Here is a 24,680-nt window from a genome sequence, read left to right on the forward strand (position 1 = left end):
GCTTGAGGATGTGGGGGATTTCACAGAAGAACTGTTGCAGGGCATTGCCCTGGCAGAGGGGAAGTGAAAATGTATTGGCCGTGTGCAGGAGAGAATTGAGAAACCCACTGCCCCAGACAGCTGCTGCCATGCGGACACAAGCTCTGCTGCCCAGGAGGGTCCCGTAGTGCAGGGGTTGGCAGATGGCAACGTAGCGGTCATAGGCCATGATGGTGAGAAAAGAAAACTCTGCTGAAATGAAAAAGACAAACAGCAAGGCCCGTGTAGCACGTCCTGCATAAGAGATGACCCTGGTGTCCCAGAGGGAATTGGCCATGACTTTGGGGAGAGTGGTGGAGATGGAGCCCAGGTCAAGAACAGAGAGGCTGAGGAGGAAGAAGTACATGGGGGTACCAAGAAGACCGAGTGGATAAGGTCCTCTATAGACAGATTGGAGTAGGCTCACATTCACAAGCCCTGGTCCTCAGAGGGAACTTCAGCCACCCTGATAGCTGTTGGAAGGAAAGCAGAGCAGCGCATAGGCAATCCAGGAGGTTCCTGGAACACATTAACGATTACATCCTTCTCCAAGTGACAGCAGAGCCAATGAGGAGAGGTACCATGCTGGACTTTGTCCTGACCAAGAAAGAGGGGCCCATGGGGAATGTCATGGTCGAGGGCAGCCTTGGCTGCAGTGACCTTGAGATGGCAGATTCTGAGATCTTTAAGGTGGCTAGGAGAGCACACAGTAAGCTCTCTATCCTGGACTTCAGGAGAGCAGACTTCGGCCTCTTCAGGGATCTGCTTGGTGAATTACATTGGGACAAAGCCCTGGAAGGAAGAGGGGCCCATGAAAGTTGGCTAATATCCAAGCGCTACCTCTGCCAAGCTCAGGAGCAATACATGCCGTCAAAGAGGAAGTCAGGCAAAGACAGGAGAAGGCCTGTGTGGATGACCAAGGAGCTCCTGGTCAATCTCAAAGAGACAAAGGAAGCCTAGAGAAGGTGGAAGCAAGGACAGGTAGCCTGGGAGGTATTTTCTGAGCAGCCAAGTATCAGGTTAGGAAAGCTAAAGCCCAGGTAGAGGTGAATCAGTCCAGGAGCATGAGGGGCAATAAGAAAGCATTCTATAGGTATGTGGGTGACAAAAGGAAGACTAGGGAACATGTGGGCGCACCCAGGAAGGAACTGGGAGACCTGGTCACCCGGGACATGGAGAAGGCTGAGATACTCAACAACTTCTTTGCCTCAGTCTCCCCTGGAAAGGGCTCTAACACTGCCCTTGTCCTCTCCCAGGCACTTCCCAGCCCTCACCAGCCCCTGCCCAGCTCTGCCCACCTCCCCTGCCCTCTCCCCAGGACAGCCCAGCCCAGCAGCCCAGTCTGGACTTGCCCCACAGCACTGCCCACCGCAGGCTGATGCAGAGCTCTGGGCACTCACCGCACAGCCCCAGATCCTCCCAAGGGCAAAGCAGCTCCTGGGGGGCAGACAAGGAGGTCAGCCTGCCCATCAGCCCCGGGGCTCGTGCTGGCGCCGAGGAAACGAGGAAAAAGAGGCTGGTCACTCTCTGCCTCTCCGGAATTCATGTTGTGCATGATCCCCAGCCCTGACTGAATTTGCCCCCTTCTCTCCCCAGTCAGCCCCATCCCCCAGGACAGCACAGCAGTCCTGGCCCTGGGGTCCCCTCAGGCACAGTGTGTCTCCCCACTCTCCCCTCCCTGTGCTTGATGAGTCCCTGCTGACTCCCTCGGCACTGCAGCGTCCTTGTGCGTGAACACATTGATTCAGTGCTTTATATTGGTGGACTTCACCTTGGAGGGTGTTTTACCTTCGGAGTCTCCATCCGTTCTAGTCGAAGTGCAAGTGTTGAGTCCCTAATCCCGCCTCTCCTCCCCCATAAAAGATTCATTTCCAGAATGTCCGGTATATGCCATTAGTCCTGTCATACATGAAGAAGACTGAGGAGAGAATGGGAGCTCATGGACCGTCTCCCCTTCCATTGGGCACCAAGAAGAGCGCTTTTAAATCCAGAATATTTGGTGCAGTGGAAACCAATAGTACCATCAGCTTAGCTCCAGAAATATTGAAAACACAAGAAGAGACTCATTAAAATATTGATTCCTTGAACGTGTTTTTTGAAGGAACTTTGGAGGAACAGCCCATCCTTTAGGCACTGCACTTGGGAGGTGCCCTTTTATTGAAGAGCTGTTATCTGTCAGGTCACACCTGACACAGTGTCAGGTCAGACACAGCAAGGGTCAGACACAGTAGGATCAAGCCTAAAGACAAGCAGTGTAAACTCAGAAAAATATCTATAAGCAGGATTATCACAAGAGAAAAAAGCAGACTCACAGCCTAAGATAAGCCTTGGGCAATGTGCATGGAAGGGGCGGCAGGTTATTGTCGGTGAAACAGTGTCCATTGGGCCTGTTTGTGTAGGGCATCCTTGAGCTCCTGGTTCCTCATGCTGTAGATGAGGGGGTTCATTGCTGGAGGCACCACCAAGTACAGAAATGACACAACCAGGTCCAGAGATGGGGAGGAGATGGAGGGGGGCTTCAGGTGGGCAAACACTCCAGTACTGATAAAGAGGGAGACCACGGCCAGGTGAGGGAGGCACGTGGAAAAGGCTTTGTGCCGTCCCTGCTCAGAGGGGATCCTCAGCACCGCCTTCAAGATCTGCACATAGGACACCACAATGAAAACAAAACACCCAAAGGCTAAACAGGCACTAAACACAATCAGCCCAACTTCCCTGAGGTAGGAGTGTGAGCAGGAGAGCTTGAGGATGTGGGGGATTTCACAGAAGAACTGGTCGAGGGCATTGCCCTGGCAGAGGGGAAGTGAAAATGTATTGGCCGTGTGCAGGAGAGAATTGAGAAACCCACTGCCCCAGGCAGCTGCTGCCATGCGGACACAAGCTCTGCTGCCCAGGAGGGTCCCGTAGTGCAGGGGACGGCGGATGGCAATGTAGCGGTCATAGGCCATGACGGTGAGAAGGCAATACTCCCCTACAATCAAGAAGACAAAGAAAAAGAGCTGGACAACACATCCCCAGTAGGAGATGGCCCTGGTGTTCCAGAGGGAATTGGCCATGGCTTTGGGGAGAGTGGTGGAGATGCAGCCCAGGTCTATGAGGGAGAGGTTGAGGAGGAAGAAGTACATGGGGGTGTGGAGGCGGTGGTTGCAGGCGATGGCGGTGACGATGAGGCCGTTTCCCAGGAGGGCAGCCAGGTAGATGCCCAGGAAGAGCCCAAAGTGCAAGAGCTGCAGCTCCTGTGTGTCTGCGAACTCCATGAGGAGGAAGTGGGTGCTGGAGCTGCTGTTGGACATTTGCTGCCTCTGGGCAGGGGCACCTGTCCATGGATGGAAACAGAGTAAGTCAAAGCAGACTTCTGTAAGAAAAATGAAAGCCATTTCCCGTAGGCTCTCTCTGCATTGCCCACAGCCCCACAGGTCAGAGGAAAGCGGGGACACTGGTTCCCATGGACACACAGGCAGGAGTGGATGAACAAGATCATTGTGGGACTCTGCAGCTGAAATTCCCATCCCACGGATGCTGACAGCAATAAAAAGGTAACTTTAAAGGAGACACGTGGAGAAACCAGGAGAAATCCCATGAGGGTCTGGCTGGGAGAGTCACGGGGAGAGGCAGCCAGGCACTCAGGGCAGCATTACCCTCACCCTGCTGGGCGCACCACCGCCATGACACTGATCATGCAGGGCAGGTGCCCTCAGCCCCACCGCTGGGCAGCAGCAATGGGGCACGTGGCAGGAGGGATGCCCTTTGCCTCTTCTGCTGCTCTGCCGGGCACAGAGCTGACTCCCACCCCAGAGCCCATGGCCGTGAGGGCTGAGGGCTGTGCTGGGTGGCTCAGGGAAGGCATCTGCACTGCAGGGGTGGCTGGAGGTGCCCCTATCTCCCCTGCAGCAGGGCTTCCAGGAGCAGCTCCCTCCTTCCCTGCCCTTCTCCATTGCCTGGAGCTCTCCCTGCCAGCAGCCTTTTCCCTGCCCCCACATCTCTTCCCTGCCAGTGCTCACAGACCCCATGGCAGCCCCCGTGTGCCCAGCTCTGCCCTGCAGCCTCTGCGTGTGTGCAGGGGCTAAAGGGCAGGTGCCACAGACCCTGGTGAGACTGGAAAGGGGATGTTGGTGCTGTCTGTAGCCCCCAGAGCTGGAAACCAAAGACACAGACTCAGGAAACCTCCTTATCTCTACATGAACCCTCCTTTGATCTTTCATTTGAAAGTCCTCTTGGACATGTGCCACTGCCCACCCAGCCAACCAAGAGAAGAAACAGCAAAAGAAATTTACCTTCATATTAAGGGAACTCCATCTTGAAAAGTCCCTCCAGGAATGACCACAGGTCATCTGGAGGTGTAAAGAGCCCTGACCCACACAGCACCCTCTTCAAAGCAGAAGGACATTGCCCAGCCAGGGGTCACTCCTTCCACCCACAGCTTCTCCCCACAGAAGCTACGTGGGAGCTCTCTGGGCAGGCAGAGAGCTGACCCTGGCAGGCAGCAGAGTCCCTGCCCGGCACACAGCCCCCAGGGTGCAACGACCCTGCTGGCAAGGAAAGCCCTGCCCACCCCTGCCTGCACACCCACCTTCACAGCCCTTCGACCATTCCTGGGAGAAGGCAGCCATCATGCTCGTGCCTCTGATGGTGCAGCAGGGAAGCCCCAATCTAGAGAATGTCCTCTTCTTCCACAGCAGAGAAGTGTGAGCATCCTCCTGAAAGATCCCACGGGCTGTGGGAGGTGCCAGCTTTTGGAGATCTCCCCATCTACTGCAGCTGCTCTGCTTTGGGAAGAGTTCTCCCCCCACTCACCCTCAGCATCCTCCCTCTCCAGACTGCCTTCAACCTCTCTCTGCCTCCCTGCTCTGCCCTCGCTGCCTGCAGGCAGTGCCCTCAGCCCTGCTGCGCTGTGCAGAGGAGCTGCTCCTGGGCAGAGCTGTCTCTCTGCAGCGCTGCCCGCTTGCCAGGAGCTCCCTCCGGCCCAGCAGCCCGGCCCAGCTCAGCAGCAGAGGACCAGCTGTGGCTTTCTCTGCCTCCTCCCCGCACTGTCCCAATCCCTCGAGGTGTCCCTGCGCCTCCAGGGCTGACAGCTCCTCCAAGGCAGCGGGGTCTCTCCTGGGGAGCAGAGTTTGAAGCACAATGAAGTCATCAACAACTGTCCCTCTCTGAACCCTGGATGGACTGATCCCTGTGGTGGGATTTGCTCTGCCAGGGTGCGCAGAACTACAGGAGGTGTCCGTGTTCCCCTATGGAAACCCCATTGTTGTCCCATTGCCAGGCAGGGCACGGAGGTAGTTACGGGCTGGGGATCATTCCCACCGGTGCAGGGCAGGGATGGAGCCAAGTCGATGAGGCATCTCAGCTCTCAGCAGTGTTCCTGAGGCCGGAGGGACATTCAGCTCCCCCTCTACTGGACTCTCTCCAACAGTTGCCTGTCTTTCTTGAACTGGGGTATTTAGAACTAGACACAGTACTCCAGATGCAGGGAGAGAGCAGAGGGGGAGGAAGACCTCCCTCCACCTGCTGGCCACGCTCTTTTGTAATGCACCCCAGGAGACCATAGGCCTTCTTGCCCACCAGGGTACATTGCTGGCTTATGGTCAACTTATTGTCCACCAGGACTCCCAGGTCCCTCTCGGCAAAGCTGCTTTGCAGCAGGTGAACCCCCAACCTTTACTGGTGCATGGGGTTTTTCCTCCACAGGTGCAGGACCCTACACTTACCCTTGAACTTTATTATGTTCCTCTCCACCCAGCTCTCCAGCCTTTCCAGGTCTTGCTGACCGGCCTGCTGTTTCCTGGGTCCTCATTCCTGCCCTTTTTGAAGATAGGCATGACTTTGGCTTTACTCCAGTCCTCAGGCACCTCTCCTGTCCATCGTGACCATTCAAAGATGATGGAGAGCACCTTTGCAATAACATCTGCCAGGTCCCTCAACACTCCTGGGAGTGACCCTTCAGGGCCCATGGATTTGTGGGTGTCAAGTTTGCCTAAATCATCTCTAACACGATTCTCATCCACCAAGCGAAAGTCTTCCTTTTTCCAGACTCTCTTCGCTCCAGCGTCTGGGATTGCTGCGGGCCAGCCTTAACAGTAAAGACTGAAGCAAAGAAGGCATTCAGTAACTGCACCTTCTCTGCATCCTCCGTCACCAGGGCACCCACCTCATTCAGTAGCAGGCCCACATTTTCCCTGGTCTGCCTTTTACTACTGATGTACTTGGAGAAGCCCTTCTTATTGTCCTTGACATCCCTTGCCAGGTTTAATTCCAAGTGGGCTTCAGCCTTCCTCGTTGCATCCCTACGTACTCTCGCAATGTTTATATACTCCGCCCAAGTGGCCAGTCCCTTTTTCCACATTCTCTAAACTTCCCTCTCGCACCTGAGTTTTTCCAGAAGGTCCTTGCTTATCCATGCAGATTTCCTGCCTCCTCTGCCTGATTTATTACTCATAGGCATGCACCCATCTTGAGCTTGGAGGAAGTGGAGCTTTTCTATTAACCAGCTCTCCTGCACCTCCCTTCCTGCTAGAGCCTTTGCTCATTAGATTCCTCCAAGTATGTCTTTGAAGAGGCCAAAGTCAGCTCTCCTGAAGTCCGGGCTTTTGATTCTACTTTTTACCCTGCTTCTTCCATGCAGGATCCGGAACGCCACCATCTCATGGTCACTGCAGCCAAGGCTACCCCCAGCCTTCACATCCCCAACCAGTCCTTCTTTATTTGACAGTAATACGTCCAGCAGTGCACCTCTCCTCGTTGGTTTCCCCACCAACTGTGTCAGAATGTTCTCATCAATGCTCTGCAGAAACCTCTGGGATTGCGTATGCCTGGCTGTGTTGTTTCTCCAGCAAATACCAGGGTGGCTGAGTTCCCCCGTGAGAACCAGGGCCTGTGACCATGAGGCTATTTCCAGCTGTCTGTAGAAGGCCTCATCAACTTCCTCTTCCTGATCTGGTGGTCTGTAGTAAACACCCACAGCAGTGTCTCCCACATCGCCTGTCCCTTAATTCTTAACGATAAGCTCTCAACACGTTCTTCATCCAGCTGCAGGCAGAGCTCAAGACATTCCAGTTGCTCTGTCTTGTAGAAAGCAACTCCACCACCTCACCCTGCTGGCCTGTCTTTCCGAAACAGTACATAGCCGTCCGTGACAGCATTCCAGTCCTGCGAGCTATCCCACCATGTCTCTGTAATTGCAATGAGACCATGGCCCTGTGGCCATCATCCCCTCCGGAAGGGTTTTGTGGAAAGGAAGGCTGGGACGCTGTGTCAGGGTTTTCACTGAAGGAAGTATTGACCCAGAAGCCTCATCATTTTACTGCTGTCCTTCAGTCTTTGTGCCTAAGACATGTCCTTCAGACACATGTCCTTTAACACATAACCTCCCAGAAATGGAGGAAAGTATGCCAAAGAAAAAGAAGTCATTATCGGGGGATTTGTTGGGAAAGAGCACAGGATGGGCTCAAAGATGTCTCCCTTAACTTGTCAATGTCTTCTTCTCTTTCAGCAGTGCGCCATGCCCAGAGTAGCTGTTCAATAGCAGCTCCATCACCCAGTTCCTCCTTCTGGCATGTGCAAACACTCTGGAGCTGCAGCTCTTGACCTTCTGGCTCTTCCTGGGCATCTACCTGGCTGCCCTCCTGGGAAATGGCCTCATGATCACCGCCATCGCCTGCGACCACCTCCTCCACACCCCCATGTACTTCTTCCTCCTCAACCTCTCTGTTCTTGACCTGGGCTCCATCACCACTCTCCCCAAAGCCATGGCCAATTCTCTCTGGGACACAAGGGCCATCTCTTACTCAGGATGTGCTCTTCAGGTGTTTGGTTGTTTTATTTTTATTTTCTTTTTCTGTGTTGCAGCAGAGCTTTCTCTTCTCACTGTCATGGCTTACAAACACTACATTGCCATCTGCCAACCCCTGTACTACGGGACCCTCCTGGGCAGCAGAGCTTGTGTCCGCATGGCAGCAGCTGCCTGGGCCAGTGTTTTTCCCTATGCTGTGCTGCACACGGCCAATACATTTTCACTGCCCCTCTGCCAGGGCAATGCCCTGCACCAGTTCTTCTGTGAAATCCCCCACATCCTCAAGCTCTCCTGCTCACACTCCTACCTCAGGGAAGATGCAGTACTTGTGATTAGTATCGTTTTTGGATTTGGAGGTTTTGTTTTCATTGTGCTGTCCTATGTGCAGGTCTTCAGGGCTGTGCTGAGGATCCCCTCGGAGCAGGGGCAGCACAAAGTCTTTCCCACATTCCTCCCTCACCTCCTCATGGCCTCTGTTTGTCAGCACATCAGCGTTTACCCACCTGAAGCCCCTGTCTATCTCACCTCCCTATCCCTTGACCTGGTGGTGTCAGTGCTGTACTCGGTGGTGCCTCCAGCAGTGAACCCCTCATCTACAGCATGAGGAACCAGGAGCTCAAGGATGCTCTGAGAAAAATGATGGTTGGATGTTTTTCAGAAACAACAGCGTGCCTGTTTTCTTCTGCACAGCATTCACAGTGTAACTCTTTACAGGCCCAGACTGTCTTCTCAGGTTTTTGCTGTGTGTGTGTGTGTTTCTTTGTTTTTCTTGTTATAATGTTGTGCTCAGCAAAATTTTATTATTCTTCCCACTTCTAATTCATTGTGTACCTGTAGAATTTGACCCACTGTCCTGGTTCCGGCAAGGATGGGGTTAATTTCCAAGGAGCCGGCAGGGGAGGCACGTATTCCACACCACGTGACCCATGCCCTGCTATAAAAGGAGCTAGCCGGGGCGGGGGAGTCAATCCCCACTCCGGGGCGGATTGCGGAGGTACGGGTCCGGTCGGTGCGGTTTGCGGCGGTACTGTAATCGCGTTCTTGTATTCCTTTACTGGTTTTATTCTTTTTCTTTCTTTCTTTTCTTTCTTTTTTCCCTTTGTCTGTTCTGTTAAATTATAATATTTCAACCCATGAGTTTTGCCCTTTTCTGCTGATTTTTCCCACGGCTGTGGGAGTCGAGTGAGCGGCTGTGTGGTTCTCTGTTGCTGGCTGAGGCCAAACCACGACAGTCCTTTTTGGCGCCCAACGTGGGGCTCGAAGGGTTGTAATAACGACAGATCTGACCAGAGCTTGTTAAAACGGATTTCTTATATGTATTTCTCCTATTAGTTAAATAGTTGCCGGTTACAATGTTGCTTCGTTTGTTTACATGGCTGTGTTATGTAAATTCTTATATGCTGTATGTACTCCCTGTGATGCTGTTTGTTATCTCAGGGAGAGGGATCAGGACTATAATTTTGCTGTCCTGTGCAATATCAGCTTATGATATGGCAACATCACTATTCAAGTGGCTTTGTTGGGGTTTCTGTGTAGTATTGCTGTCCTGTCCATACCTTGGTTACCGTCTCTCAGAAGTTATCAATAATCACACCCAATCTATGGGAGAAACAGGGGGAGATACTTTCCCCAGCTCTTTTGCCTCCTTTTTCTCCTTTGGGCCAGGTGTAACACCTCTTGAGAATTTTGAATATCCTTGGGATGCTCAAACCAGCGTGTTCCTATTGCTATGTCTCCTGAATGTTTTTCAAGTCTTTTTTAGGGTAAAACAGCTGTTTAAGACTACCACTCAGAAATCTGTCCCAAGGCCAGATAGTCAGGGGTGGCATGGGATGTGGGAGAACATGGGCAGGTATCTAGAGAACTTCTCACCTCCAATGGTTTGGGACTTCACCCTTGAACAACTACAGGACCCTGATAAAGTAATAGAATATTTCAAAGGAAAATGCTGTGGCTATTCCAGAGAGGCACAACTTATGGCACTGTGTTGGGCCCTGGCCAGTATCTACCAAACACTGCTCAGTACTATGCAGGACCCTCAGGGGAAAGAGGGGAAAGCCAGACCAGCAGACAAGGAGGCTACTCCAACCCCGGTGGCAGGCACTATGCCTACTCCAACTCCGGTGGCAGACAATGAGGCTACTCTAACTCCAGTGGCAGGCACTGTGGCTACTCAAACCCTGGTGACAGGCAATGCAGCCACTCAAACCCCAGTGGCAGGCACTGCAGCTGAACCGGACAACCAACCTGTGCCAGTATCGGTTGCTCCTATACAGAAGAAGAAATACACCAAGAAATCAGTTCGCATAGTAAAGGATGATGATGAACCAGGGCCATCAAAGGAACAGGAGGAAGAGACAGAACCAGAGGTAATAACCCGATCCCTATCCCTGAGTGAGCTGCGAGATATGCGAAAAGATTTCAGTCGACTTCCTGGTGAGCACATTGTCACATGGCTGCTCCGATGCTGGGATAACGGGGCCAGTAGCTTGGAATTAGAGGGCAGGGAAGCTAAGCAGCTGGGATCCTTGTCTAGGGAGGCAGGCATTGACAAGGCAATTGGGAAAAAGACACAAGCCCTCAGCCTCTGGAGGCGACTCCTGGCAGGTGTAAGGGAAAGGTATCCTTTCAGTGAAGATGTTGTATGTCGTCCAAGCAAGTGGACCACCATGGAAAAAGGTATCCAGTACCTAAGGGAATTAGCCGTACGAGAGATGATTTACTTTGACCCAGATAATGCGCAGTTACCCACAGATCCTGATGAAGTCCAGTGCACAAGGCCCATATGGCGGAAGTTTGTACGGAGCGCACCATCATCATATGCCAACTCCTTGGCAGTGATGGAATGGAGAGGTGAATAGGGACCAACGGTGGATGAGGTGGCTGGACGACTCCGTCAATATGAAGAAAGCCTATCTTCCCCCCTCGTTTCAGCTGTGGAGAAACTGTCCCAGAAGGTCCAGCAACTTGAAGAGAGTATGTCCTACTCCCCACCTGTACAGGCCAGCATCTCAGCTATTAGGAGCAGGCGTTTCCCTACTCAAGAGGAAGAGTATAGGGGGTACACACAACGAGGCACCCTGTGGTTTTACCTGCATGACCATGGAGAGGACATGAGGAGGTGGGATGGACAACCTACCTCAACACTACGGACACGGGTACGTGAGCTGCAAAGAAGAACAAACACAAAAGGGGATCCCTCCAGAAAAAGTGCAGCTCCTGTTTCCAGCAGACAGTTCCCCAGACAGAATGGAAGGCCTGATCTAACCTCCGATCCTCTTGAAGGGACTTCCAAATTATTTTTGCAACAAGTGAGTAATGTATACTATGATCAGGATTAGAGGGGCCCTGCCTCCAGCCAGGTGGGGGAAAGGGACAACCGAGTTTATTGGACTGTGTGGATTCGATGGCCTGGCCCATCTGAGCCACAGGAGTATAAGGCTCTGGTGGACACTGGTGCACAATGCACCTTAATACCATCAAATTACAGAGGAGCAGAACCCATTTGTATTTCTGGAGTGACAGGGGGATCCCAAGAGTTGACTGTACTGGAAGCTGAAGTAAGCCTAACTGGAAATGAGTGGCAAAAGCATCCCATTGTGACTGGCCCAGAGGCTCCATGCATCCTTGGCATAGACTATCTCAGGAGAGGATACTTCAAGGACCCAAAAGGATACCGGTGGGCTTTTGGCATAGCTGCCTTGGAGACGGAAGAAATTGAACAGTTATCCACCTTGCCTGGTCTCTCAGAGGACCCCTCTGTGGTAGGGTTGTTGAGGGTCAAAGAACAACAGGTGCCGATTGCTACCACAACGGTGCATCGACGGCAATATCGTACTAACCGAGACTCTGTGATTCCCATCCATAAGTTGATTCGTCAACTAGAGACTCAAGGAGTGATTAGCAAGACTCGCTCACCCTTTAATAGTCCCATATGGCCAGTGCGAAAATCTAATGGAGAGTGGAGGCTAACAGTGGATTATCGTGGCCTGAATGAAGTCACACCACCGCTGAGCGCTGCTGTGCCAGACATGCTAGAGCTTCAATACGAACTGGAGTCGAAGGCAGCCAAGTGGTATGCAACGATTGATATCGCCAATGCGTTCTTCTCAATCCCTTTGGCGGCAGAGTGCAGGCCACAGTTTGCTTTCACCTGGAGGGGTGTCCAGTACACCTGGAATCGACTGCCCCAGGGGTGGAAACACAGCCCCACCATTTGTCATGGACTGATCCAGACCACACTGGAACAGGGTGAAGCTCCAGAACATTTGCAGTACATTGATGACATCATTGTATGGGGCGACACAGCAGAAGAAGTTTTTGAGAAAGGGAATAAAATAGTTCAAATCCTTCTGAAAGCTGGCTTTGCCATAAAACGAAGTAAGGTTAAGGGACCTGCACAGGAGATACAATTTTTAGGAATAAAGTGGCAAGATGGACGCCGTCAGATCCCAATGGATGTGATCAATAAAATAGCAGCTATGTCCCCACCGACTAGTAAAAAGGAAACACAAGCTTTCTTAGGTGTTGTGGGTTTTTGGAGGATGCATATTCCAAATTACAGTCTGATTGTGAGCCCTCTATATCAAGTGACGTGGAAAAAGAATGATTTTAAGTGGGGTCCTGAGCAACGACAAGCTTTCGAACAAATTAAGCAGGAAATAGTTCATGCAGTAGCGCTGGGGCCAGTCAGGGCAGGACAAGACGTTAAAAATGTGCTCTACACTGCAGCCGGGGAGAATGGCCCTACCTGGAGCCTCTGGCAAAAAGCACCAGGGGAGACTCGAGGTCGACCCCTGGGGTTCTGGAGTCGGGGATACAGAGGATCCGAAGCCCGCTATACCCCAACAGAAAAGGAGATATTGGCAGCATACGAGGGGGTTCGAGCTGCTTCGGAGGTGGTTGGCACTGAAGCACAGCTCCTCTTAGCACCTCGACTGCCAGTGCTGGGCTGGATGTTCAAAGAAAGGGTCCCTGCCACACATCATGCAACTGATGCTACGTGGAGTAAGTGGATTGCACTGATCACCCAGCGAACTCGAATGGGAAACCCCAGTCGTCCAGGCATACTGGAAGTGATCATGGACTGGCCAGAAGGCAAAGATTTCGGAATATCACTAGAGGAAGAGGTGACGCGTGCAGAAGAGGCCCCACCGTATAATGAACTGCCAGAAAATGAGAAGAAACATGCCCTGTTCACTGATGGGTCCTGCCGAATTGTGGGAAAGCATCGAAAGTGGAAGGCTGCTGTGTGGAATCCGACACGACGAGTTGCAGAAGCCACTGAAGGACAAGGTGAGTCGAGTCACTTTGCAGAGGTAAAAGCCATCCAGCTGGCTTTGGACATTGCTGAGCGAGAGAAATGGCCGGTACTTTACCTCTATACTGATTCATGGATGGTGGCAAATGCTCTGTGGGGGTGGTTACAGCAGTGGAAGCAGAACAACTGGCAGCGCAGAGGTAAGCCCATCTGGGCTGCTGAACTGTGGCAAGATATAGCTGCCCGGATTGAGAATCTGGTTGTGAAAGTACGTCATGTAGATGCCCACATCCCCAAGAATCGGGCCACTGAGGAACATCAAAACAACCAGCAGGTAGATCAGGCTGCTAAAATTGAAGTGGCTGAGGTGGATCTGGACTGGCAACGTAAGGGTGAACTATTCATAGCTCGGTGGGCCCACGATGCCTCAGGCCATCAAGGAAGAGATGCGACATATAGATGGGCTCGTGACCGAGGGGTGGACTTGACCATGGACACTATTGCACAGGTTATCCACGAATGTGAAACGTGTGCTGCCATTAAGCAAGCCAAGCGGTTAAAGCCTCTTTGGTACGGAGGACGATGGCTAAAATATAAATATGGGGAGGCCTGGCAGATTGATTATATCACACTCCCACAAACTCGCCAAGGCAAGCGCCACGTGCTCACAATGGTGGAAGCAACCACTGGATGGCTGGAAACATACCCTGTGCCCCATGCCACCGCCCGTAACACTATCCTGGGCCTTGAAAAGCAAATCCTATGGCGACATGGCACCCCAGAAAGAATTGAGTCGGACAACGGGACTCACTTCCAAAACAGCCTCATAGACACCTGGGCCAAAGAGCATGGCATTGAGTGGGTATATCACATTCCTTATCACGCACCAGCCTCGGGTAAGATAGAACGATATAATGGACTGCTAAAGACTACCCTGAGAGCCATGGGGGGTGGGACCTTCAAACATTGGGATACCCATTTAGCAAAAGCCACCTGGTTAGTTAACACTAGGGGATCTGCCAATCGAGCTGGCCCTGCCCAATCAAAACTTCCACGTACAGTAGAAGGGGATAAAGTCCCTGTAGTGCATATGAAGAATATGTTAGGAAAGACAGTCTGGGTTAGCCCTGCCTCAGGCAAAGGCAAACCCATCCGTGGGATTGCTTTTGCACAAGGACCCGGGTGCACTTGGTGGGTGATGCGAGAGGATGGGGAGGTCCGATGTGTACCTCATGGGGATTTGATTTTGGGTGAGAATAGCCAGTGAATAATTTTATGATGTAATAAGAACTGATCTCAGTATCTGGCGCCCAGCAATTTTCCTTGAGATCGACATCTTCAACCTGTGGACCATGGGCATGGACTGTATTGCATTCCCCAGTTATGAGCTTCAAATACAGCACCCACCAGTTCAGCACTACACATCATCTTATGTGCCCTGAGAGACTGTTCTCACTGCTGGAGCCTACCGTCATGGACTACGTGAGCTTAATGGACATTTTTAAGGGATGGCTCATAGACTATGGGAACTGAAAGATCTGGGCATGACATAGATGGTATGGAATAAGGGGTGGATAATGTCCTGGTTCCGGCAAGGATGGGGTTAATTTCCAAGGAGCCGGCAGGGGAGGCACGTATTCCATACCACGTGACCCATGCCCCGCTATAAAAGGAGCTAGCCGGGGCAGGGGAATTAGTCGCCACTCGGGGGCAGGTTGCGGCGGTGCGGATCCGGTCAGTGCGCTTCGCGGCGGTACTGTAATCGCGTTCTTGTATTCCTTTACTGGTGTTATTGTTTTTCTTTCTTTCTTTTCTTTCTTTTTCCCTTTGTCTGTTCTGTTAAATTATAATATTTCAACCCACGAGTTTTGCCCTTTTCTGTTGATTTTTTCCACGGCTGTGGGAGTCGAGTGAGCGGCTGCGTGGTTCTCTGTTGCTGGCTGAGGCCAAACCACGACATGGGGACACACAGCATTTCCCAGGCTGTGTCACGCTGCCTTAGTGTCCCTCCAGTGCTTCCCTCGGCATGAAAACTCTCCTCCAGCACTTCCCCATAGTCCTGGTGCCTCCCTGGACACTGGAATTCATCCCCAACCCAAGATCTCACAGCAGCACTGGAAGCGGTGCCTGACGAACCCCCAGATGCGGTGCAGGGCTGGAGCGTGGCCAGCCGGGCTTGTCTGCCGTGGGGCGGGAGGTGTTCCTTCCCCACACAGCGCCATTCTCTGGTGGTCTTGTTGAAGCAAGGAGGGCACTGGCCCTGTGGCTCTCTGTGCACAGCCGGAGGTGGTGACTCCTTGTTAAAACAACCAGCTCGTAACATATGAATTAATAAACCCCACGGCCTCCCAACGTGGCTACTGCTCGTGACCAAATTGGTGCCCCGGGAAGGAGGCACACGGGATAACGGGGTCCGGGTTTAATGCAGAAAGATGCTTTTCCCCCAGCACTGCTTTGCTTTGAAAAAAGCCCTGAAAAGGGCTTTGTTTTCCACCCACTGGAGCAATGCCGGGAAGGTCATCTATAAAATCCCCGGCACTTCACCTGAAATGATGCGGCTCATTATCGAGTACGCCTACACCGGCACAGTACCGGTCACGACCGACAACATTGAACGTTTGCTCATAGTGGCCGACCATTTCAACGTCATGGGCATCGTCAGACTGTGCTGCGAGTTTTTAAAGTCCCAGCTGTGCTTGGAGAACTGCGTCGGCATCTGGAGATTCACCGAGTATTACTACTGCCTTTATTATTGACTTTATTATTGACCTGCGAGAAGAAGGCCATGCTTTCATCCTCCATCACTTGGAGGGGGTGACCAGGGTGTCAAGAGAGTTTCTGGAGCTCTCCGTCAACGAGCTCCAGCGCGTCCTGCAGAAGGAGCAGCTCCGTGGGAAAGAAGAGGCCGTGTTCAAGGCCGTTCTGCAATGGATGGCTCACGACCCGCAGAACAGGAGGCAGCAGGTTGCAGTCTTGCTGGGCAAGGAAGAGTGGAAGGGGGGACAGAGGGCATTTATTTAAAACAAAGAAAGTCTAGGTTATTCTTACCTTAGAAAAAATAAACTCAGCATTTTTGACAGTAAGGACTTTGCTTGAAACTTTTGAAATCCTGCCTTCACAAGGGTATAAATTTGTAGTTCGTATTCACTGTACATACACACCACTCACCCAAATCCCATTGCTTGTTAGCACGTGCATGGTTTCCGAAGGCACACACACTGACACTATGGAAATGATCAGGTATGTGTTGTCTATGAGTGCCCAGGCCACAGTTGTGTGAGGCATTGCACAAGCATCGGAAATCCTTGCCCAAAAGAGTTTGCAAACCACCCGTTCCTTTCGACTGGGCTCGAAAGGGGGACCATCTTGCATAGGGGAGGATGGCACATCTCTCTCATGTTCTTGAGGCAGTCCTATTCGAGTCATGGTTTCAGTCAGAGTCCTTCCTGAACGATCATTGCCTGGGAGGACAGCACCATAAAAGCAGTCAAGTGACTTCTGGGCCACCTCTGGGGACAATTCTCGGCCTTCAAGGATAACATCATGAAAACTTTCCAACTGCCCATGCTGTCCCAGGATAGAGATTGGGACACAAAGTATGGAATTACATGAGTGATTCTCTGTTCACGAGCACGAGTGGTCCCAGTCAAATTGGGACACCCCAAATGCAGTTTCACACATGGTTCTTATACCTTTAGAGCATTCAGGTACAACACAATTTGAGTGATCGCTACGTAACACGCACACGCAGGCTGCTGTTTGGCAAAGCAACTCTCATGCTGTGGCATCATCATCCACCTGCTGCTCTCCTAATGGAGACGTCCCTGGAGTCGGTCTTGCTGCAGTTCCTTATCTCTGATGCCAGATCAGGGGAGGGTTTCACAAGGGTGTCAGAGGGGCTGGGAGGCTGGCGTCATCCGGGCAGTGCTAGAGTATCCTTTCTTCTTCAGGCTGGGGGCTGTCTTCTCCTCCCGACAATGAGCTGGGTCCTGTAGTCATGCTGACTGAACCATGGCTATGCAGTACGCAATAGAAATGCTGTATATCTTAAGAAATTTCATACAATTTCGTACTCTAAAATGTAATTGTTACAATAGTTCGGGAATGAGATTTTCCTAACAGTCCCTCCTTTTCCTTTCACCGTCAGGGTCACACTATACTCTTCATTATTTAAGTCGTAAGTCAAGTTCATAAGGTAATATTACACTGTAAACACACCCATCTAATTAGAAAGCAAAACAAGAGAGTGAATACAACCACCCAAATCCTTTCAGTTCACAGTCCTGTTCTTAAGTCTGGGAGCCAAGAGGTTAGCCACCCAAAGAGATTTAGGGGAGATCCCTGCCCTATTTTGTGTAATATTTTTAAATGAGTCTTTCTCTTCTTTCTCTCAGTTTTGTTTTTCTGGTCTTGACTGACATAAAAACCCCAGCAGCTATTATTCAAGAACGCACCTACTCTGTCCTGTACTTCTAAAGGGTGCTCTAGAGATAAGCCATTCTATATTACCATTTTTGATAATAATTTTATTTCTTCCTCTAAGGCTGTCATACTGCCTGCCCTCATTAATGGCTTTTTCCAATTCTCTTGGCACATTTGCAGTAGCCCTTTCTAGTTTTGCAGTCCCTCACTGTGGGATAAAATCTGATACAGACAGGTGGAACTCAGTGCCACATTATCAAAGATATTTGTGAAAGGCAGGTCCTGCTTGACTAACCTGATCTCCTTCTACAACGTGGTCACCCGCTCAGTGGATGAGGGAAAGACTGTGGATGTTGTCTATCTGGACTTTAGTAAAGCCTTTGACACTGTTTCCCACAGCATTCTCCTGGAGAAACTGGCTGCTCATGGCTCGGATGGGCACACGCTTTGCTGGGTAAAAAACTGTCTGGAAGGCCGTGCCCAGAGAGTGGTGGTAAACGGAGTTAATTGCAGTTGGCGGGCGGTCAGGAGTGGTGTCCCCCAGGGCTCAGTGCTGGGGCCAGTCCTGTTTAACATCTTTATCAATGATCGGGATGAGGGGATGGAGTGCTCCCTCAGTCAGTTTGCGGATGACACCAAGCTGGGGGGGAGTGTTGATCTACCTGAGGGTAAGGAGGCTCTGCAGAGGGATTCGGACAGACTGGACCCATGGGCCAAGGCAGACTGTAGGAGTTTCAATGAGGCCAAGTGCTGCGTCTCACACTTTGGCCACAACAACCCCTGCCAATGCTACAGGCTTGGGGAGGAGTGTCTGGAAAGCTGCTCACAGAGAGGGACCTCTGTTGTTGGTTGATAGCAGCTGAACATGAGCCAGCAGTGTGCCCAGGTGGCCAAGAAGCCCACCGGCATCGTGGCCTGTATCAGGACTAGTGTAGCCAGTAGGACCAGGGAGGTGATTTTCCCCCTGTACTGGGCACTGGGGAGGCCGCATCTTGAGTACTGTGTTCACTTTCGGCCCCCTCACCACAAAAAGGACATTGAGGCGCTGGAGCATGTCCAGAGAAGGGCAACGAAACGGGTGAGGGGTCTGGAGCACATGTCTTATGAGGAGCGGCTGAGGGAACTGCGGTGGTTTAGCCTGGAGAAAAAGAGGCTGATTGGAGACCTTATCGCTCTCTAAACATATCTGAAAGGAGGTGGCAGAGAGGTGGGGGTCGACGTGTTCTGTCAGGTAACGGGTGTTAGAACAAGAAGAAATGTTTCAAGTTGAGCCAAGGGAAGTTTTGACTGGGTATTAGGAAGAATTTCTTTACTGAAAGGGTCATCAGGCATTGGAATGCGTTACCCAGGGCAGTGGTGGAGTCCCCATCCCTGGAGGTGTTTAAGGGTCGTGTAGTTATAGTGCTGAGGGACGTGGTTTGGTGGTGGGCTTGTCTGTGTTAGGTTAATGATTAGACTATGTGATCTTACAGGTCTTCTCCAATATAGGAAATTCCGTGATAGTGCGATTCTGTGATGATGGCGCTGGGACAACTTCCCCGGGGTGTCCATTGAGCACAGACACAGCCCAGACCCTGCTCTGCTGGTCCATCTTGTCTCTCGCAGGAGCCCGGCTGTGCCAGGACACTGCTATGTGCCCCCACCCTGCACACTCCCCCACTTCAGCTCTTCCCTGAGGTTTTTCCTCTCTGGGGAACTTGCCAGCCCCGCCAGCCCAGACCCTCCCTGAATCTGGACACCTCCTGCTCTCTCCCAGCACAGACCAGCAGAGCAGCCCCATTGGCAATGGTCCAGCCAGCCTTCATGCTGAGGAGATATCCACCCCAGGCAGCTTGCAGCCCCAGCTGCCAAACGTCCTTCCCAGGATGGCATGAGAGAATTGGCCCAGGGCACCCTCAGGAAGGTCCTTTGGCCCCACGGACAGGGCAGCCTGCCGTGAGCTGTCCCACCAGAGCAAAGGGTTCCTCTTTCCATGGCTGCCCTGCACACACACAGTGCCCTGCTCTTCTCCCACCACAGCCCATCTCCCCTCAGAGCCTTTTCCCGAGAGAGCTCATCCGTGCTGGCCTGGCCAGCCGTTCCTGCACCCCTCCCCAGGTGTCCCACAGCCCCCGAGCTGGTGGTGCGGCTCTGCAGAGCTGGGGGCTGTGGTGCCCAGGGCCATGCTGGTCAGGCTGGGAGGCAGACCCAGCTCGGGTGGCTCCTGCCCCCTTCACCTCAGCACACAGACGCGGCCCCTGCAGCTCCAGAGAAGTTCTCGGAGAAAGGATCTCAGACAAACAAGTCAGTGCAGGGTCCTTCAGTTTTTTGAAAACAAAGAGAGAATAGTTTCTTATTTACACAAAGTCTGTGGCTCCCACAACACAGACAGATCCTGACATAGCAATAGGATAAAGGATGATTCTTCACTTTTATTGACAGCATTAACAAAACCCAGAAAAGCTAAAAAACAAATAAATGAAAGGAAAAAAAGTACTAAAGACAATCTGGGCCTGTAATGAGTTACATCATGTGCGATATGTTAGAAGATGGGCAGTTCAGTGCTGCTTCTGCCAAGATACCAGTCATCAGTTTCCACAGGGCATCCTTGAGTTCCTGGCTCCTCATGCTGTAAATGAGAGGGTTCACTGCTGGAGTCACCACTGAGTACAGAAATGACACCAACAGGTCCAGAGATGGGGAGGAAATGGTGGGGGGGTTCAGGTAGGCAAACATGGCAGTGATGATAAACAGGGAGATCACAACCAGGTGAGGGATGCCCGTGGAAAAGGCTTTGTGCCGTCCCTGCTCAGAGGGGATCCTCAACACAGCCCTCAAGATCTGCACATAGGAAAAGAGAATGAAAGCAAAAGCCCCGAATGCTAGTAAGACACTAACCACAATCAGCCCAACTTCCCTGAGGTAGGAGTGTGAGCAGGAGAGCTTGAGGATGTGGGGGATTTCACAGAAGAACTGGTGCAGGGCATTGCCCTGGCAGAGGGGCAGTGAAAATGTATTGGCCGTGTGCAGGAGAGAATTGAGGAACCCACTGCCCCAGACAGCTGCTGCCATGCGGACACAAGCTCTGCTGCCCAGGAGGGTCCCGTAGTGCAGGGGATGGCAGATGGCAATGTAGCGGTCATAGGCCATGATGGTGAGAAGAGAAAACTCTGCTGAAATGAAAAAGACGAACAGCAAGGCCCGTGTAGCACGTCCTGCATAAGAGATGACCCTGGTGTCCCAGAGGGAATTGGCCATGATTTTGGGGAGAGTTGTGGAGATGGATCCCAGGTCAAGAACAGAGAGGTTGAGGAGGGAGAAGTAGTGGAAGGTAGGGTACGTAGGGGGTACCAAGAAGACCGAGTGGATAAGGTCCTCTATAGACAGATTGGAGTAGGCTCACATTCACAAGCCCTGGTCCTCAGAGGGAACTTCAGCCACCCTGATAGCTCCCCAGCCCCTGCCCAGCTCTGCCCACCTCCCCTGCCCTCTCCCCAGGACAGCCAAGCCCAGCAGCCCAGTCTGGACTGGCCCCACAGCACTGCCCACCGCAGGCTGATGCAGAGCTCTGGGCACTCACCGCACAGCCCCAGATCCTCCCAAGGGTGCAGCAGCTCCTTGGGGGCAGACAAGGAGGTCAGCCTGCCCATCAGCCCCGGGGCTCGTGCTGGCGCTGAGGGAACGAGGAAAAAGAGGCTGGTCACTCTCTGCCTCTCTGGAATTCATATTGTGCCTCATCCCCAGCCCTGACTGAATTTGCCCCCTTCTCTCCCCAGTCAGCCCCACGCCCCAGGACAGCACAGCAGTCCTGGCCCTGGGGTTCCCTCAGGCACCTCCTGCGTCTCCCCACTCTCCCCATCCTGTGCCTGATGAGTCCCTGCTGTCTCCCTCGGCACTGCAGCGTCCTTGTGCGTGGACACATTGATTCAGTGCTTTATATTAGTGGACTTGACCTTTGAGGGTGTTTCACCTTCAGAGTCTCCATCTGTTCCAGCGCAAGGGCACGTGTCGAGTCCCTAATCCTGCCTCTCCTCCCCCTAAAAAATGCATTTCCAGAACGTCTGGTATATGCCATCAGTCCTGTCATACATGAAGAAGACTGAGGAGATAATGGGAGTCTCCCCTTCCATTGGGCACCAAGAAGAGCGCTTTTAAATCCAGAATATTTGGTGCAGTGGAACCCAATAGTACCATCAGCTTAGCTCCAAAAACGTTGAGAACGTACGGAGAGGAGACTCATTAAAAGACCAAATCACTGAACATGTACTTGGAAGGAACTTTGGAGGAACAGTCCATCCTTCAGGCACTGCACTTGGGAGATGCCCTTTTATTGAAGAGCTGTTATCTGTCAGGCCACACCTGACACACTGTTGTGCAAGGGTCAGACACAGTAGGATCAAGCCTCAAGACAAGCAGCGTAAACTCAGAAAATTATCTATAAGCAGGATTATCACGAGAGAAAAAAGCAGACTCACAGCCTAAGATAAGCCTTGGGCAATGTGCATGGAAGGGGCGGCAGGTTATTGTCAATGAAACAGTGTCCATTGGGCCAATTTCCATAGGGCATCCTTGAGCTCCTGGTTCCTCACGCTGTAGATGAGGGGGTTCACTGCTGGAGGCACCACCGAGTACAACACTGCCACCACCAGGTCCAGAGATGGGGAGGAGATGGAGGGGGGCTTCAGGTGGGCAAACGTTCCAGTGCTGATAAAGAGGGAGACAACGGCCAGGTGAGGGACACACGTGGAAAAGGCTTTGTGCCGTCCCTGCTCAGAGGGGATCCTCAGCACAGCCCTCAAGATCTGCACATAGGACAGTACAATGAAAACAAAACACCCAAAGGCTAAACAGGCACTAACTACAAGAAGCCCAACTTCCCTGAGGTAGGAGTGTGTGCAGGCGAGCTTGAGGATGTGGGGGACTTCACAGAAGAACTGGTCCACGGCATTGCCCTGGCAGAGGGGCAGTGAAAATGTATTGGCCGTGTGCAGGAGAGAATTGAGAAACCCACTGGCCCAGGCAGCTGCTGCCATGTGGACACAAGCTCTGCTGCCCAGGAGGGTCCTGTAGTGCAGGGGTTGGCAGATGGCAACGTAGCGGTCATAGGCCATGACTGTGAGGAGAGAACACTCTGTTGACATAAAAAAGAGTACAAAAAAGAGCTGGACAGCACAGCCAGAGTAAGAGATATCCTGGGTGTTCCAGAGGGAATTGGCCATGGCTTTGAGGAGAGTGGTGGAGATGCAGCCCATGTCTATGAGGGAGAGGTTGAGGAGGAAGAAGTACATGGGGGTGTGGAGGCGGTGGTCACAGGCGATGGCGGTGATGATGAGGCCGTTTCCCAGGAGGGCAGCCAGGTAGATGCCCAGGAAGAGCCAGAAGGTCAAGAGCTGCAGCTCCCGTGTGTCTGCAAACTCCATGAGGAGGAAATGGGTGATGGAGCTGCTGTTGGACATTTGCTGCCTCTGGGCAGGGGGACCTGTTCAAGGAGGGAAACAGAGTAAGTGAATGGAGAATTCTGTAAGAAAAATGAAAGCCATTTCCCCTTGGCTCTGTCTCTGTTGCATACAGTCCCTTTTCATTTTCCAGGAGACCTTCCTCACGTCCATGGCTGGAGCTCTGATTGGCGTTGGCTGCCTCTGCCGTGAGGAGCAGGGCGCTGCCCAGTGGCTGCCGAGGGGTCAGCCCTGCTCTGCAGCAGGGAGTTCATAGGGAGGGTGGTGGCAGGAGCCAGTCCTGGTGTTCTGCTTTGGCTGAGGAACCCACACCTAATGCAGATGGGCTTTTCAACATCTCAGCACTTCTGCTGCCCTCCAGGGGAACAGAGTGAGTGCTGTGAGACATGAGGATTGCCTGGGGCAGAGAGCAGAGTCAAGGGAGATGGTTTGTCCCTCCATCTTGCACCGTCATGAGATGGAGGGGGATTCCCTCTTCTATTATGCCATCAGACAGTGCTGAGAGCAGAAGGTTTCATCTCAGACCATGAAATGTCTCACCCTTTCTCAAGGTCTCAGCAGCCCACTTCTAGCCAAGGACACCCACGGCTCATTTCACCCACCCAACAGCATTTCCTCAGTCACAGAGTCTCTGTTTCTCTGTGGGGCTTTACGATAACACAAAGGTGCTATGGGACAGGTTGGCATCCTGGAGGGCAGCTCGCAGCTTCTGGACACCCAAAGGACATACCCAATTTATGGGATCTCAGTGAGAGAAAATGGACTCCTTCCCCACCCGCACAACCTGCATTGCCCACAGCCCCACAGGTCAGAAGAAAACTTTGACACTGGTTCCCATGGACACACCGGCAGGAGTGGATGAACAAGATCAGTGTGGGACTCTGCAGCTGAAATTCCCATCCCCAGGGAGGCTGACAGCAATAAAAAGATAACTTTAAAGGAGACATGTGGAGAAACCAGGAGAAATGCCGTGAGGGTCTGGCTGGGAGAGGCACGGGAAGAGGCAGCCGGGCACTCAGGGCAGCAGTACCCTCACCCTGCTGGGCACACCACCGCCCAGACACTGATCATGCAGGGCAGGTGCCCTCAGCCCCACCGCTGGGCAGCAGCAATGGGGCACGTGGCAGGAGGGATGCCCTTCGCCTCTTCTGCTCTGCCGGGCACAGAGCTGACTCCCACCCCAGAGCCCATGGCCGTGAGGGCTGAGGGCTGTGCTGGGTGGCTCAGGGAAAGCATCTGCACTGCAGGGGTGGCTGGAGGTGCCCCTATCTCCCCTGCAGCAGGGCTTCCAGGAGCAGCTCCCTCCTTCCCTGCCCATCTCCACTGCCTGGAGCTCTCCCTGCCAGCAGCTTTTTCCCTGCCCCCACATCTCTTCTCTGCCAGTGCTCACAGACCCCATGGCAGCCCCCGTGTGCCCAGCTCTGCCCTGCAGTCTGTGCGTGTGTGCAGGGGCTAAAGGGCAGGTGCCACAGACCCTGGTGAGACTGGAAAGGGGATGCTGGTGCTGTCTGTAGCCCCCAGAGCTGGAAACCAAAGACACAAACTCAGGAAAGCTCCTTATCTCTACATGAACCCTCCTTTGATCTTTCATTTGAAAGTCCTCTTGGACATGTGCCTCTGCCCACCCAGCCAACCAAGAGAAGAAACAGCAAAAGAAATTTACCTTCATATTAAGGGAACTCCATCTTGAAAAGTCCCTCCAGGAATGACCAGAGGTCATCTGGAGGTGTAAACAGCCCTGACCCACACAGCACCCTCT

General features: G+C 52.5%; 2 protein-coding genes and 1 pseudogene across 3 annotated transcripts in view; all 3 read right to left on the reverse strand.

The window, feature by feature from the left end:
• Positions 1 to 24,680, reverse strand: part of LOC309685860 (olfactory receptor 14C36-like) — a 94,566-nt pseudogene that overhangs the window by 416 nt on the left and 69,470 nt on the right. The gene's annotated exons all lie outside the window — the stretch shown is intronic.
• On the reverse strand, positions 2,376 to 3,311 carry LOC309685838 (olfactory receptor 14J1-like; the record flags this gene model as incomplete). The annotated part of the gene is made up of 1 exon (XM_082501542.1): positions 2,376 to 3,311. One exon carries the CDS (start codon positions 3,309 to 3,311, stop codon positions 2,376 to 2,378), a length of 936 nt encoding a protein of 311 aa, XP_082357668.1.
• LOC309685839 (olfactory receptor 14J1-like) lies at positions 21,992 to 22,921 on the reverse strand (the record flags this gene model as incomplete). The annotated part of the gene is made up of 1 exon (XM_082501543.1): positions 21,992 to 22,921. The coding sequence occupies one exon, from the start codon at positions 22,919 to 22,921 to the stop codon at positions 21,992 to 21,994; it is 930 nt and encodes a 309-aa protein (XP_082357669.1).

Source organism: Vanellus vanellus (genome assembly GCF_965231255.1).
Source record: "Vanellus vanellus genome assembly, contig: HAP1_SCAFFOLD_89, whole genome shotgun sequence".
NCBI classification, from domain to species: Eukaryota; Metazoa; Chordata; class Aves; order Charadriiformes; family Charadriidae; genus Vanellus; species Vanellus vanellus.